The 16,118-nt window shown below is 42.1% G+C and overlaps 1 protein-coding gene across 1 annotated transcript in view; it reads left to right on the top strand.

Annotated features, from left to right (window-relative positions):
• map9 (microtubule-associated protein 9) overlaps positions 1–16,118 on the top strand; it is a 34,689-nt gene that overhangs the window by 4,832 nt on the left and 13,739 nt on the right. The window contains exons 5-10 of the mRNA XM_056265122.1: positions 389–485; positions 651–706; positions 943–1,013; positions 11,810–11,966; positions 12,087–12,176; positions 12,618–12,779. Coding sequence (XP_056121097.1) covers positions 389–485; positions 651–706; positions 943–1,013; positions 11,810–11,966; positions 12,087–12,176; positions 12,618–12,779 — 633 coding nt within the window. The remainder of the gene's footprint in view (positions 1–388; positions 486–650; positions 707–942; positions 1,014–11,809; positions 11,967–12,086; positions 12,177–12,617; positions 12,780–16,118) is intronic.

Here is a 16,118-nt window from a genome sequence, read left to right as displayed (position 1 = left end):
TTTAGACTACTTGGTCTATGAACTTTTGCTCTACAAACACATTAAAACATTACCGTAATTTGTTTGTAATTTTATTTTAATTTCAGAATTATTGTGTGTGCATGCGCGAGCATGTTTATAAACAAAATACTGTACCAGTGGGAAGGGAAAAAAATGTGTGTGTCAGTGTAGGAAAGAGACTAAATGTATTTTACAGAAGTAATTTCAGACAAATCTAAATAATATATGTAAAACAAATTAAATAAATAAATAAAAAACAGCATAATTTCATGTGTAAAGACAGTCTTAACACACCTAAAAAAAAATCTTCTTTGTACTAAAAATGATGGATTAAAAAAATTATAATTATGTACCTGAATGCAATAGGTAACCCTATTTTTTACTCCAGGGTCCAGATGAACACCAGGCCATGTCAGAAAACTCAATTACACAGTCTTGTTCAACTGCAGAGCAAGTGTCTGAGGCTCCAGCCACTGCAGACAGTGGTATGTGGGAATGAATTTAGACTGTTTTAATGTTCAGACTTTTACTGTTGTAAAGAGATTACATTTTGGTATTGTTGATCTGTGACCTAACATCTAATATTTTAAAGTAAATTATAGTTAAGTATTTTATTAATCATTTCAAATAAATTTGAAATTTCATTCTAGTTGCCTCAGAAGAATGCAAAGAGAGAAATCTCTCAACATCATTTGAAGAAAAGCATGTAAGTCTGATTAAGAGTGAAAAGATCTTGTTCTTAACGATTATTCTGAAAGATGGCTCTCTGGAAATTGCATCTCTGTCAGCAGTGTAATTAGAAATAGCTTCTTTTTTCTGTTACTAAATGATGCAGCACCCTACAAATTAAGGTCAATTAACTGCCTTGTCAACATTTAAATGCTAATGTAATTCTTAATTAAATCTGTTCACACTTGTAGTAATTCACACTTTTCCAATCAGGAGAGTTCTCAGGATGACCTTGACTACACGTCAACCACACAAAGCCACATGTCTAGAAAATCCACAGACAGGTTAGTGAATTTGTTTAATACTTAATACTAACACAGGCAGTGATGTGCATGTGGTGAACTTCTGAAATATGGAAGCTAAGTTTTTAAAAAGTGTAAATTCATGTTCCATTGATGTTTACACATCATCTGGAGATCCATTTTACTGTACACTTAAATGGATAGTTCACAAAAAAAAGAAAGAAAATTCTGTCAGCCTCAGCCTCGTCATTCCAAACCATTACGTCCGCTCTGCCGCTTCTGGATATATAAGGAAATGTGCAAATACTCCCATTAAGTTTTTCGCTGAGGAGCCAAGACGGGGTCCCGAGACGGGGCCGCCGCGGAGGTACAGGAGTTGTGGCGACGGGCATTAATGTCTACGTTCCCTCCTTCAGGGAGCAGGGATTACATTAGTAACCTAGACGTTCCCTATCAGTCAGTCATGTTCAATGTTAACGTCAGTGACTGACATATTGGGAAGAAGCCACAACTTCTGCCTCTTCCAGCACCCTGAGCAAGCCAGCTGGGGGCAGAAGTAGGACAGGGCTGTGCACAGAGTATGTCAATGATGTTCCATTCACCCTGAACAGTGAGACTAAGGATAACACCAGGAAAGCGTGCCTATTCCAACTGGAAAGGAACGCTACGAAGACCACATCTTGCCCATAGGGAGGTAACGTGAAGTTACACATATGTACTGGCCATCATGGCAGTGCTCTGTAACAGTTTTTTTGCTACAGAGATGGCAGAGTGGACTCTGCCAGAGTGGACCCCCAAACACCTTATAAAAGTGAATTTTGCATAATAGGTCGCCTTTAAGGAAAACATTTTCGATACCTATACCTTGACTTCGATACCGGTTCCTGAACGATACTTTTTCCGATGCAAATTTTATGAAATCTGTTTTATCAAGATTAATGTGTTGGGAAAAAATAGCAAGGAGACATTTTAATTGTTTATTAATAAACTAGTGTTTTCTGAGTCAGTGTTGGCTGCAAAGATTAAATTGACGTTGCTGACTCGTCATCCAGTATAGTGAACATGCACTCGCGCGCATCTATAGAGAGAACTTTCATATGGATTACATAATCAGAGAGTATTTGTTTTCGATTGAAAATTCGTTTCATTTAAAAGACATTTCAAGCTTTCTATATGCCTTTTTCTCATGCCTCCAGTTCTTCTTGGAGTCAAAGACTGAGCAACTTTCTGCCCTTAAGTTTATTCTGTGCACTGTCAAGTCCTTCATCAGATTTGTCGTGTTGCCGGTCTTGGCTGCAATTATCTTGTCGCAAATATTGCATCGTGGGCTGTTGGCATCGAGCCTGGTGAAATGTAGCCACACTTTTGATCTTTTCCAAATCTATGGAGGTTGGGACACTACACACTACAGGGTGTGACCGGCGTAAACTAGTGTTTTTCCTTGATGCCTTGCCACAGACAATTATGCTGCAAGCTTATTGGCTCACTGACGTTGACGAGATTAAACCCTTAGGTATCCAATATCGGTCGTAACCCACCGCCTTTCTTCGTCACAATGAAGTATGGGCTTTAAAATCCTGACTTCATGTTGGCTGGAGGGACCGGCTCTATCGCGTCCTTCGCCAATAGGACTGCGATATCTGCACGCAGAACAGGAGCATCCTTTTCTACCACTTAGGTAAACCGGACGCTGCTGAACCTGGGGGGACGCCGGCCGAACTGAATCACATAGCGAGTCTGATCGTCCGAACGACCCAGCGAGATGGGCTGGTAAGCGTTAGCCTGGCTTCCAGACACTGTACAAGGGTGACCAGTGGGCCAACAGACGTACCCTCGGTGGGGTAGTGTTGTGTAGCACAGGGGCCCACCTCAGAAGGCGCAGCATCCCGATGCGGGGGCCGTTAGTGTGGTTGCAGTTACCTGGCTCCACGATTACCGTGAGGGAGTGGCGGGAGACGCGTGAGAAGTCGTTGCGTCCTTGAACCGCATACTTCTGTCTGTTGAAAGAGAGGGGCAACGTGGGGACTCACCCGGCAAACGAACCCCCATTGTAATCCTCAGATCACCTTGTGAATTAATCGAAGTGGCCCTGTGTGCATCAAGGCCAGAACGGGGAATAGCAGAAAGGACTCCACCTGTTTCCAGGTATCTCAGTCTTGATCTCTACATAGCAATGGTCATTGTTGTGAATTCTTTGAAATTTATGTCTTTAAGTATTATTTACTGCTGTATTCTATATCCTTGAATCCTTGAAGGAAGTATTATGTAGAAAACTTAATGCATGTGGAAAGTACGTAGTGCGCAATTATATTGGATGCTGTTTTGGCGTAAGTGACGCGTTCTCAGTTACGCATGCAGAGCAGTCAGAATATGACGCAATTATCCACCCGTGCAGTATCTCTGAGTGCAGGACAAAAGTTATTGACGAAGTGAGTTTATTTCCTGACTTTATATTCGTAATACTGGATGTTTATACTGCTGAGTTTATCTCTAACATTAAGCTTGTAAGTCGCGGGTGTTTCGCGATCTATTTAGTTTGACATGTGAAACGCACGTTCGTGGCTTATCTTGCTAATATTGGCCATACTTCGTTTAACTTTGTCTATGCATCTGTATAAGATATTCTATATTTGTTATACTTTAATACCATAACGAGGACGTATAATGTACCTTTAGTTGTTTATATGCTCTGTTATTCTGTTTGCTTGTTTCTTATTCTGCTAAACACACTTTGAGAGAGCTGTTAAAATTGTTTAATTGGTAATGTACTGTTTATCACAACAGTATTCGGGCATGTATGTTTAACATTTAGTTATTCACTTCTGTTTATTTGTTTATTGCAGAAACTACCTCCAATCCATAGTTCATATGTTTATATGGTAAAACCCCGCACATAAATAAAAGGTGTAAAAGATATGATGACTCCTACTCCCTGATCAGAGTACTGAAGTGGTTACGAACATTAAAGAACCGGCATTCAGTGGGGCAATCCCCAACAAATGGTCCTTCGAGCCGGATCTTGACTGCTTCAGAATGTCATCAGATGACAAACCAGCATCACTTCCCCATACGGATGTTCAAGTGAGACAGTCACGTCGACGTCAAACCCCCAAGCGCCTTGAGGATTACATCCTTGACTTACATCACCGACCTGCCCTTTCCTCCAGTCCTGTTCAGAGGGAGTCAGAGGAGCAGAGAGGAGCAGCAGCCGCAGTGTATACTAGTCAAGCAGATGCTGCCTCCAGCCAAGGTGGACATCGAGACACGCCCAGTCCGAGTCAAGCGGACGTACTGAGTATGGACTCATTGACAAAACTCATGGAATCCATGCATGAGAGGGAGAAAGAGGAGACATTCGAAATGGACGATCTTCTCATGAAACTAGAGCGGCTTAAGAAACGTAAGCACCGCCGAAATGAGATGATGGAACACATCAAATCATTCTTGAGGGAAGAAGAGGAAAATGAGGACAATGAACCAGAGCAGGCTATTACATCAGCACCACAGTCATCTCCGACACCTTCTGGTTCATCAACCCCTCCGCCTATACGCTCACATGACATGGTGTTACATGTCGACAAACAGGCTACTGTATGTACATCAGTGAGACATGAGGAAAAGTCACATAGAACAGGTGCTGTTCCTAGAGCAGAGGTAGAGAGTTGCATCCTTGGATTCACTCCACTCCATCCAAACCAATCAGGAACTACAGGTTTAGTGTCTTCTCCTATCTCCTCTGGTACAGTATCTCCAGTCTCTCATCTGTGACTACCACCACTATCTGAGCCAGTTCCATCTCATTCTGCCAGATTTTTGCCCCTTCATGAACAAACTGTAGTGAATAAGGCTGAACCATCAGTCCAGCCCGTTGAGCAGCAGCTGATTTCGCCAGTGCCAGTTTATCAGCATCCCATGAGACCTTACGGCTATCTTGCAGCACCACATTCGCAGATACAGCCAGTGAATGCATCTACTTCATTCAGTTATGGCCCTCCATATCAGAGAACGTCAACGTTACCCTCTCAAAACATGATTTCTGGTTTACTCCCTTCAGTGAGCCCTGCTGCATTTGTTCCCCCTCCACAGCTGATACCAGCACAGACTGCCGCTCCACCGGGTGGTAATATACCTCAGCGGACATTATATAGCCCCCCTAAACCTAAAATTCCAGACTTCACATGTGACAGTGAAAGGGAATTTGCTAACATGAAGCTGGCATTGGACAATTTGCTTGAGCCTTACCCAGAACTAACAGAGAAATATAAATATCATGTCCTGTTGGAACATCTTAAACTGCCTGAAGCTCAGATGATCGCGCAGTCTTGCCGGCATCACTTATATCCATATTCAGCAGCTATGCAAGCACTTCAATTACAGTATGGTCAGCCACATCAACTGGCTCAAAGTGAGATAGCAGCCATCCTCACATCATCAGATGTCAAGCCCAATGATAACCACAGCTTTCAGAGCTTTGCTTTGCGAGTTCATCTCCTGGTCAGCATGCTGCTGTCATTAGAGGGACCCAGAGGGATGGAGCTTAATTGCTGCTCACATGTAGACCGCCTACTCAGCAAGCTGCCAAAGTATCTACGGGATGGCTTCATCGAGTTCCTTCAACAACAGGGGAAGCTCAACTCCATAAGTCTTAACCCTTATAATTTGCAGGACTTCGCTGGATGGCTACAAGTCAAGGCACAGCAGCAAAGACTGTCTATTCGGTTAGTACAGCGCTACCAGCTTGAGAAACTTCCAGGAGTCGGAAAAGAGAAACCCCCATATAAAACAAAGGGACCAAGTCTAGTCGTTTATCACGGTGCATCCCCTGCCGAAACTGTGCTTTCTACGCGTCCCAAAGAGCTCAAGCAGAAGAAACCATTCAAGGTACACTGCCTCTTTTGCAACAGTAAAGAGCACTACATTACTCGCTGTGATAACATCAGAGAGCAGTCGGTTGCTGACCTACAAAGATGGATTACTGATGGAAAGCTATGCTGGCGATGTGCTCGATTACATGTCCCTGATATATGCAACCTTAAAAAGCCATGCAGTGACTGTGGGGGAATACATCTCCAGGTGCTTCACCGTATAGCCCGTGATGATCCAACAAACAGTACATCAAGCACATCAGAGAGTCGCATTTACCTCACCCCTTCTAGTGCGACCTGCAGAGTGCTTCTCAAAGTGGTTCCAGTGTTGCTACACAGCAAGTTCAGGTCAGTGGAGACTTACGCTGTACTAGATGACGGAGCGCAGAGAACCATGATCTTGCCAATGGCCGTCCACAAGCTTCAGTTGGAGGGTGAACCTGAAACACTGGCTCTACGCACAGTAAGATCCGATATCACTCACCTTTCCGGGTCCAAGGTTAACCTGGAAATCTCTCCAAAGAGTGAACCGAAGAGGCGCTTCCAGATACTTGGGGCCTTCACTTCTTCGGGTCTGGACCTGGTAGAGCAATCATATCCAGTGCAAAGACTACAGAAACGGTATGTTCACCTCAGAGAGCTTCCGTTACAGTCATTCCATAACGTGCGTCCACTGGTACTGATTGGATCAGACAATGTCCATCTTCTCACAGCGGATAGGCCAGTCCGCCAAGGACCTAAAGGTGGTCCAGTTGCAGTGCACACAGCTCTGGGGTGGGCCCTACAAGGAGCCGAGGAGGGCACACCAAGTATCAACTCAGTGCAGCAGTGTCTTTTCGTGTCAACCGCTTGTCCCAATGACTTGCTCTGTCGTAATGTTGAGAAGTTATGGCAACTTGATGTGCTGCCTTATCGGAATGAGAAACTGGTGGTTCGATCCAAGGAAGATCAAGAGGCAATTAAACTTCTTGAATGCCGAACGCAGAGGATTAAGGTTGAAGAAGTTCAACGTTATGCCACCCCGCTGCTCCGCAGACCTGGTGCTCCAAAACTCATAAGCACGATGCAATCAGTTATGCCTAGTCTGAGGAACACAGAGAGGAAACTTCAGAGAGACCCAGAGAAAGCTGTTCTATACTCTGGAGAGATTAATAAGCTCATTAAGGCAGGCTATGTTACTATGCTCCAACCTGAAGAAGTTACCAAGTCAAAGGAAGCTTGGTACATTCCCCACCACCTGGTGTGTCACAATGATAAACCAAGACAGGTCTTCAATTGCTCATTTAGGTATCAAGGTCTGTCTCTGAATGATCAGCTTCTGCCAGGGCCTGCACTGGGCCCATCATTGTTGGGGTTCCTTTTGAGATTCAGACAACACCACGTGGCTGTAAGTGCAGACATTCGTGGAATGTTCCATCAGGTTCGCCTGTTGCCTGAGGACAGACCTCTACTCCGCTTCATCTGGCGAGATTTACACTGTGAGAACTGCCCAGACGTTTATGAATGGCAGGTCTTGCCATTTGGTACAACCAGCAGCCCATGTTGTGCCATTTTTGCTGTGCAACAGCATGCTCGGAATAACCAAGAGAGTTACCCAGGTGCTCTACAAACAGTGCAACAGAGTTTTTATGTGGACAACTATCTGGCAAGCTTTCCAACCGCATCCGAGGCCAAGCTAACAAGCAATCAATTGCGCAATCTCCTGTCAGAGGGTGGATTTGACCTCAGACAATGGGCCAGCAACCAGCCATCAGTGATATCACATCTACTCACGGAAGCAAGGTCTGTGGCTGCAGAACAATGGCTTGGGCAGAACAGGACTGATCCAATGGAGCCAACTTTTGGTCTCAGGTGGAATTGTGCTGCTGATACATTAGGATACCACTATCGTCCTATTGAACATGCAGCACTGACCATGAGAACAGCCTATCAAGTGCTAGCAACTCAGTATGATCCCTTGGGATTTATTGTGCCTTTTACCACACGAGCAAAAGTGCTCATTCAACAGCTATGGTCCAAAAAAAGAGAATGGGATGACCTAAACTTACCTCCGGATCTTCGTGCTGCCTGGAACGCATGGGAAAGTGAATCACAGCATCTTAGTGCCGTAACCATTCCTCGCTGTTATGCATCGGTTCCTAATGATGTACAACGGAAGTATGACCTCCATGTGTTTTGCGATGCGTCAGAGAGGGTGTATGGGGCAGTAGCTTACTTAGTAGAGTACAAAGAAGATGTTGTCCATACTTCCTTTGTTATTGCTAGATCGCGAGTTGCTCCCAAGAGGCAACAGTCCGTGCCTCGCTTGGAACTATGTGCAGCATTAGCGGGAGCACAGCTAGTAAAACTTTTGAAAGATGAGATCACTCTCAATATCCAGCAGACAATTATCTGGACAGATTCTACAACTGTGCTGGAGTGGCTTCAGTCAGACTCTTGTAGATTCAAAGTCTTTGTCGGAACACGAGTCTCAGAAATACAGGAGTTGACAGAGCACAGTGCTTGGCGGTACGTGGACACGCAGCAGAACCCAGCGGACGATATCACTAGAGGTAAACCACTCTTAAGTTTTACTGTGCCTGGTCGGTGGAGTCAGGGACCATCATTTCTAAAACTGAGTTCCGAATACTGGCCGAAGAGACCTGAACAGGCAAGGTCAGAAGGGTTACCTGAATTGAAGAGTCTCACTATCTGCTGCCTAACCACTACGCAACCAGATCAAACCCTTCCGCATGCCATTTAGTTCAGCACATGGAAGGAGTTAGTGGAGGCAACTCGACTAGCATGTCAAAAAGCGACAGATGATTCAACAAACACCCAGCTCATTGATCATCGCGAAGCAGAACTGATCCTATTGAGAGAGTGTCAAACTCAGAGTTTTCCTGAGGAAATAGCAGCCCTCAAAACACAAAAACTTATACCAAACCACAGTCGACTTATGTGTCTTGCTCCAGAATGGGATCCAGTGACTAATATACTAAGAGTTGGAGGACGTTTAAGGAGACTGGAAAGCCCAGATGTTGAGCAAATTCATCCGATAGTGCTAGATCCGCAGCATCCAGCAACAAAGCTTCTAATTAAAGACTTCGACGAGCGCTTGTTGCACCCAGGTACAGAACGGGTGTATGCAGAAATACGGAGGCAATACTGGATGTTGCGGGGACGTCAAGCTATTAAACACCACCAGCTTAACTGTTCATCCTGTCAACGATGACGAGCTCAGCCTAAAGTACCACGAATGGCAGATTTGCCACCAGAGCGGCTCAGGCTTCTCTCTCCCCCATTTTATTCTACAGGAGTGGACTGTTTTGGCCCTTATCATGTTAAAATAGGCAGAAGGATTGAGAAACGTTGGGGTGTCATTTTCAAATGTCTCACCACAAGAGCTGTCCACATAGAGCTTCTCAACTCCATGGATGTGGATGCTTTTTTGCTTGCTCTTCGGCGATTCATAGCCAGACGTGGCAGACCAAAGGAGATCAGGTCAGATTGTGGCACAAACTTCCGTGGTGCCGATCGAGAACTGCGAGAAGCCTTTGCAGCTATGGACTCCCAATTAAAAGAGCAGTTAGCCAATTACCAGATCCTCTTCAAGTTCAATCCGCCTAATGCTCCTCATTTTGGTGGCGTCTGGGAGCGAGAGGTCCGCTCCATTAAAGCTGCTCTCCAAGTGGCAGTTGGAAGTCAGTCCATCTCAGAAGAGGTCCTGTCTACTGTCTTAGTAGAGGTAGAGGGCATTTTAAATTCGAAACCCCTCGGATATGTCTCAGCAGACATTGCAGACCTCGACGCCATTACACCAAACCTTCTCCTCATGGGGCGGCGGGATGCATCGCTTCCACAGGTGGCGTATGCCTCAGGAGAAATGGGGCGGCGCAGATGGCGGCATTGTCAAAATCTTGTGGACCAATTCTGGACTCAATTTACAAGGAACTACTTGCCTACGCTCCAGACACGCCAGAAATGGCACAAACCATCAGAAACTCTGACAGTAGACTCAGTAGTCTTGATAGTTGATCCACAACTTCCCAGAGCTCAGTGGCCTATCGGTAAAGTGGTTAAGACTGTTGTCAGTAAAGATGGATGTGTGAGAACAGCTGATGTTCTTGTCAAGGATAAGGTGTACACCAGGCCAGTTGCTCACCTTATTCTGTTGCCAGCCTTAGAGGACAACAAAGACTCTTAAAGATTTCTCCTAAATTGCACATTTGCTGCTCAAATGTGGGGCGGCTGTTGTGAATTCTTTGCAATTTATGTCTTTAAGTATTATTTACTGCTGTATTCTATATCCTTGAATCCTTGAAGGAAGTATTATGTAGAAAACTTAATGCATGTGGAAAGTACGTAGTGCGCAATTATATTGGATGCTGTTTTGGCGTAAGTGACGCGTTCTCAGTTACGCATACAGAGCAGTCAGAATATGACGCAATTATCCACCCGTGCAGTATCTCTGAGTGCAGGACAAAAGTTATTGACGAAGTGAGTATATTTCCTGACTTTATATTCGTAATACTGGATGTTTATACTGCTGAGATTATCTCTAACATTAAGCTTGTAAGTCGCGGGTGTTTCGCGATCTATTTAGTTTGACATGTGAAACGCACGTGAGAGTGCCGCTAGCATCGTGGCTTATCTTGCTAATATTGGCCATACTTCATTTAACTTTGTCTATGCATCTGTATAAGATATTCTATATTTGTTATACTTTAATACCATAACGAGGACGTATAATGTACCTTTAGTTGTTTATATGCTCTGTTATTCTGTTTGCTTGTTTCTTATTCTGCTAAACACACTTTGAGAGAGCTGTTAAAATTGTTTAATTGGTAATGTACTGTTTATCACAACAGTATGTGGGCATGTATGTTTAACATTTAGTTATTCACTTCTGTTTATTTGTTTATTGCAGAAACTACCTCCAATGCATAGTTCATATGTTTATATGGTAAAACCCTGCACATAAATAAAAGGTGTAAAAGATATGATGACTCCTACTCCCTGATCAGAGTACTGAAGTGGTTACGAACATTAAAGAACCGGCATTCAGTGGGGCAATCCCCAACAGTCATCTTCCTGCAGTGGATGCATGACTCATCAACAAACGCCACCTCAGCGTGCTTACGGCCCAGACATGTGAGGCAGAGATTGTGGCTGTCAGACGGGGCCAGGAAACGACCGCATCCAGAAATACGCGGGTGGAAAGACATCTTTAAAAAGACGCGTTTACTCTTTTAGGGCCCAGGGGAACAGCCGCTGCATTTGACCGTGCACTCACTCAGCAACGTGACCTCCGCTGGAACGCGCTGTCACACTAACGCACACAAACAGCTTCCCTCTTGTTCCGTAGACACTGAACGATGATTAAGAGCAGGGTGAAGACAAACGTCTGCTCGGCTTTGAAGCGAAAGTTTAATGTGAGTATTTGCACACTGCCATTATACCCGGAAACGGGAGTGCGGCTTGCGATGCAAATCTCACTCGCCAATGCACATTGGCTTGTTCTGTTACCACTTGAAGGTGAATTGGGCTATCAGGCGAGAATCCCAATTTCTCAGTCACTGACGTTAATGTCGAACGTGACTGACTGATAGGGAACTGAAGATATTTTTAATGAAACCTGAGATTTCTGAGATTTCGAAATGCATAGTGGAAAGTAATCCATATTAATAGAGAGACGAATGTATAACCTTTAAGGCAGTCAACAAGAAACCACTACTATAATATGGATAATATCATTTACATTAACATACTTTATTGATACCAAGCCACATGGAAGTCACCAACTCAACACTTCTGTTAATTATTTTCTCATGCTATTTTTTCCCTACCTTGTTTCCTTTACTCATATATGTTATTTTTATATATATATATATATATACTGTATATATTATAATAAGGAAACAATTACTTGGTGCACCTAAAGAGTGTTACTTAAATGCATCAAACATTGAAAGAATATCTTTTGGATGTTAGACCTTCAAGCTCCCGGTCATCCAGTTCCAGAAAGTCCAAAAGCTCATATATAGTGGAGTCTAAATACCTGGGAACATTGAAGATTTTGGATCAAAGGACACAGGAAATCCAACAAGTTCCAGAAGCAGCAGATTCACTAAGAGCTGCTGTGTACCAGGTTAGATTAATCATTTACTAAAAACATCATAATAATTAGTTACAGATAGAGGCTGACTAATGATTTTTTTTTTTTTTATATATTTTTAATTTAAATTTGGGAAAAACATTTTCTTAACAGGAATGGCTAAAAAAGAAAGAAGAAACTTTAAAAATAACAAGCAGGGCAAAAAAGCAGGAAGAGAAATTGAAAGAGGAGAAAATGCAAGAGGTAATTAGCATAAACCAACGCTGCGTCCGAAATCGAATACTTCTCTACTATATAGTATGCGAAAAACAGTACGTCAAAAGAGTCCCCGGCGAAAAGTACCCTGATTTCCTACTACCGCCGAGAATCTGAAGTGCACATTCGATGAAGGCTTTACTATCCCACGAGGCCATATGGGAGAGGATTATTGAAAGGCAGTGAATCGATGCAACTGACGTTTGTAGGTCACATGACAGTAACAACATACATTCATACTATATAGAAAGTACTTTTTTAACCGTCATGAATTTTAACTTCAAATGTAGTACTGTAACTACTTAGACAGTACGCGATTTCGGACGCACCAGAAAATGTTCAATACACATTTTTTCTGCAATAAATTCATTGAATTCTTTAGTCACCACAGCCATGTTATGATTTATTTATTGTCATTTCCCTTTGAAGGAAAAGCTTGCTAAAATTGCAGATGCAAAGGCCTCTTATGATGCTTGGAAAGAGAAAAAATCTGAAGTCATCAGAAAGATAGACCAAGAAAAACAGAAGTCAATCCACCAACAACAAATGGAAATGGATAAAAATCAAGAAAAAAAGGAAACCGCAAAACAGGTCAGTATTTTTCATTGGTAATTATAAAAAAATGTGGTTTATTTGAAATATTGTAAACCGTTTACTGTATTAAAAAGAAATAAGGGATTTGCTCTAGACATTTGTTTGTAAATTATCCACAATTATGCACACGTTAGGTGTGCACGACACCAAAACTGTATTTTAAAACAGCCATACTTTATGGTTAAAAAAAAAAGATAAAAAACCCCTCTTTGCTTTCACATCAATAGTAAGCATTTCCAGAGAGAGAAAAATACACTCCATTCCACATAAAGTCCAAGGTGGCACTGATCTGCCCAGACTGACAGTTGCTCAACCCAGTCAAAGTTGTTAGAATATAATAATGGTTTGAGAAAAGAAATTATATTTTGTCACACTAAAAAAATATTCATACTGTAGCTCAAATACATGAAATGCATCACATTTCTCTTGTATAGTTTATGTGGTTTGCTGTACTGGCCTGTAAACTGTGCAGCAGCCTTGTGAACCCTTTGCTAAAAATATTGTGAAAGGGACCTTTGTGGAGGTATTAAAGGGATAGTTCACTTTGGAATTAATTTTTGGTATGTTTTAGCTTACCTCAAGGGGATCCAAGATGTAGGTGTCTTTGTTTCCGCAGTAGTTTCAATTTTGATATTTTTAGGTCAAACCGTTCTTCTCTGTTAGTCATATAATGCAGGTCTATGGTAACTTCCTCAAAGAGCATGCACAGAGAAGTCCAAATTAAACATGATTTAATGACTCGTAAATGTAAGTACACATTGATGGCCTAAGACACGAAACGAGCAGTTTGTGTGAGAAAACGAACAGTATTTATATCGTTTTTACCTCTTGTAAACACAGCCACGTCCAAGTGATCTGAGGGCGCGGGCGCTTCGGTCTTTTCCGGCAAGAGCCGGAAAGCACCGGAAGTGATCTCTCGCGTGTGTACGTGACAGCACAGCACAGCACATGACAAAATGAAAAATGATGGTGATTTATATAAAGGTAAAAAAAATGAGAGAGAGAGAGTTTTTTGAGTTTTAGAAACACTCATCATTAAGTACAAAACACATACCAACTTCACAACACTATTCAATCTCAAAAACATTGATTGCATTCATCATCTTGTAATAATTGAAATCAACAAGAATTCTTGATTTGAACATATTCTTAAAAACTGATACAATGTGTTGTCCATTTCTCTGTTCTATTTCATTTCTTCTCTGAAATATAAATCGCTAATTTGGCTTGACCAACAATAAAGTTAATTAATTGACACTTATATGTCTGTAGTTTACTATACTTAAAGCCAAGTATAAAACATTGCTTTGTAAAAAAAAAATCCCTAATAAAGAAAATAAAAAATCTAAAAGATCAAAGCGTGGAGAAAGTCTGTCACAATTCATAAAACAATGGAATGTTGTTTTTCTCTCTGAACAGAAATAAAAAAGGACAATTGTCATTTACAGTGGGATTCAATTTCGTCACAAAAGCGTTAACAGCGATTGCACCATGAAAGATTCTCCACTGGAGATCGCCTGCCCATTTAGTCAATGGTGGTTTGTATAGTACTCTCCACTCTGGTTTTATTTCCTGTACGACTCCCAGTGTGTCTCTCCATACGGTCAACTCTGTCTTTTAACGTATGTTTATTTATTATCTTCACAATACATTTATATATCACCTTTCCTTTAACTGTACAAAAATCAACATTTTCATTATTATTCAAACACAATAGTGGACTATTATATGAGGATTTTTCAAGATCAGGTATAATTCTGATGTCTGGGAAAAAGTCATTAGCGTCAGGGGAAATATCACCCATACTGTATCTCCCGAGTAGAGTTATTTCCTTGGGGTTTAAGTTTAAGTCCAGTTTGTTCAGAAACTTTCCAGCAAATCTCACTGATCTGATATCCAGATGTATAGCAACAGTTTCTGCATTTTTTAGTCCAGGTCCTGCTTTGTCAATGATATCTTTCAATTGCAGTAATTTCTTTGACACAAGCAAGTCTTATAGCCCTGGAAAGTCATCTCCTGACACATCAAGGCGACTCCCAAACACCACAGGTTCCTCAAGCAACCAGAAAAGAGATGTAGCTGACTCTGTCCACTTATGTTTAGTCTCCACACTTTAAAAATACTTTTATAAAAAGAAGGTAGTCTAGTCAAATCCAGAAGAGTATGATCCGTTAAGAAAAGAGCAGCATGAAGTCCCATTCCATTCACCCCACATAAAATGGTCTCCACACTAGATTCTGAGGTCCCATCAGTAATCGCTGAATGAACTGTAGCCGATAAGTCGCTCCTCTGCTAACAAGATTTACCAAGCCTTGACCTCCTTCATCCCTTGGCAGGAAAAGAACACTTTGAGGTGTCCAGTGCAAATTGTCCCAGAAAAAGTTAACCATTTCTCCTTGAAGCTTTGGCAAAAGTCAGACAGGCGGATCAACACAAGCCAGTTTATGCCATAAAGAGGAAACCCACCAGATTGTTGATTATAAGTGTACGACCTAGATAAGACAGTTTGGGAAGTAGCCATTTTCATTTCTGTAAACGTCCTTTGATTTTTTTCTAGCATACAAACCCAATTCTTTTGAACAAAATCCTCATTACCTAAGAAGATTCCAAGATATTTAAATCCGTCTTTCTTCCCGATTAAACCTCCAAACTTGGAGTTCCTCTATTCCAATGACCCATTAAAAGGGCCTCACTTTTTTCCCAGTTAACTTTTGAAGAAGAATTTTTTTTAAAAACGGTTAACAATAATCTCCAATTTTTCAATATCATCAGCATCAGATATAAAAACAACTACATCGTCAGCATAAGCAGAAAGGTGCAACGTGACATTACAGTGTGGTATAGTAAACCCACTCAACTCCGTTCTTAATTTATGAAGCAGAGGTTCAATGGCCAGGGAGTATAACATTCCTGACATAGCACATCCCTGTCTAACTCCCCTCTGAATTTCAAAAGGAGCACTTAAACCACCATTGACTTCGAGTATACTCTCAATGTCACGATACATGGCCTCAATCATATTTATAAAACTCTGACTAAAACCAAAGGCTTCTAAAACATCTCTCAAATATGCATGTTCTACACGGTCAAAGGCTTTTTCCTGGTCTAACGAAATTAGACCACCATTAACACCAAATAACCTTTGAACAGTCTTCCCGAAAATCATGGGTTCGGGCCTTTTTCGCCACACAAACCTCTGACCCTGAGTCATCATCCGACTGTGATACTGTAGACTCTGGCACTAGCCGCAGGTCAGAAGAACGAGTCGATAGATCGCTTGCTCATTGCTCAGACACACATAGCAGGTTGTGATATTTGTCTCCGTCTCCTCCTTTC

This window comes from Rhinichthys klamathensis, unplaced genomic scaffold (assembly GCF_029890125.1).
Source record: "Rhinichthys klamathensis goyatoka isolate OS25496 unplaced genomic scaffold, OSU_Roscu_1.1 h1tg000229l_1, whole genome shotgun sequence".
In the NCBI taxonomy this organism is placed as follows: domain Eukaryota; kingdom Metazoa; phylum Chordata; class Actinopteri; order Cypriniformes; family Leuciscidae; genus Rhinichthys; species Rhinichthys klamathensis.
Note: the sequence above shows the minus strand (reverse complement) of the source record. Positions and strands in the feature narration are given on the sequence as shown.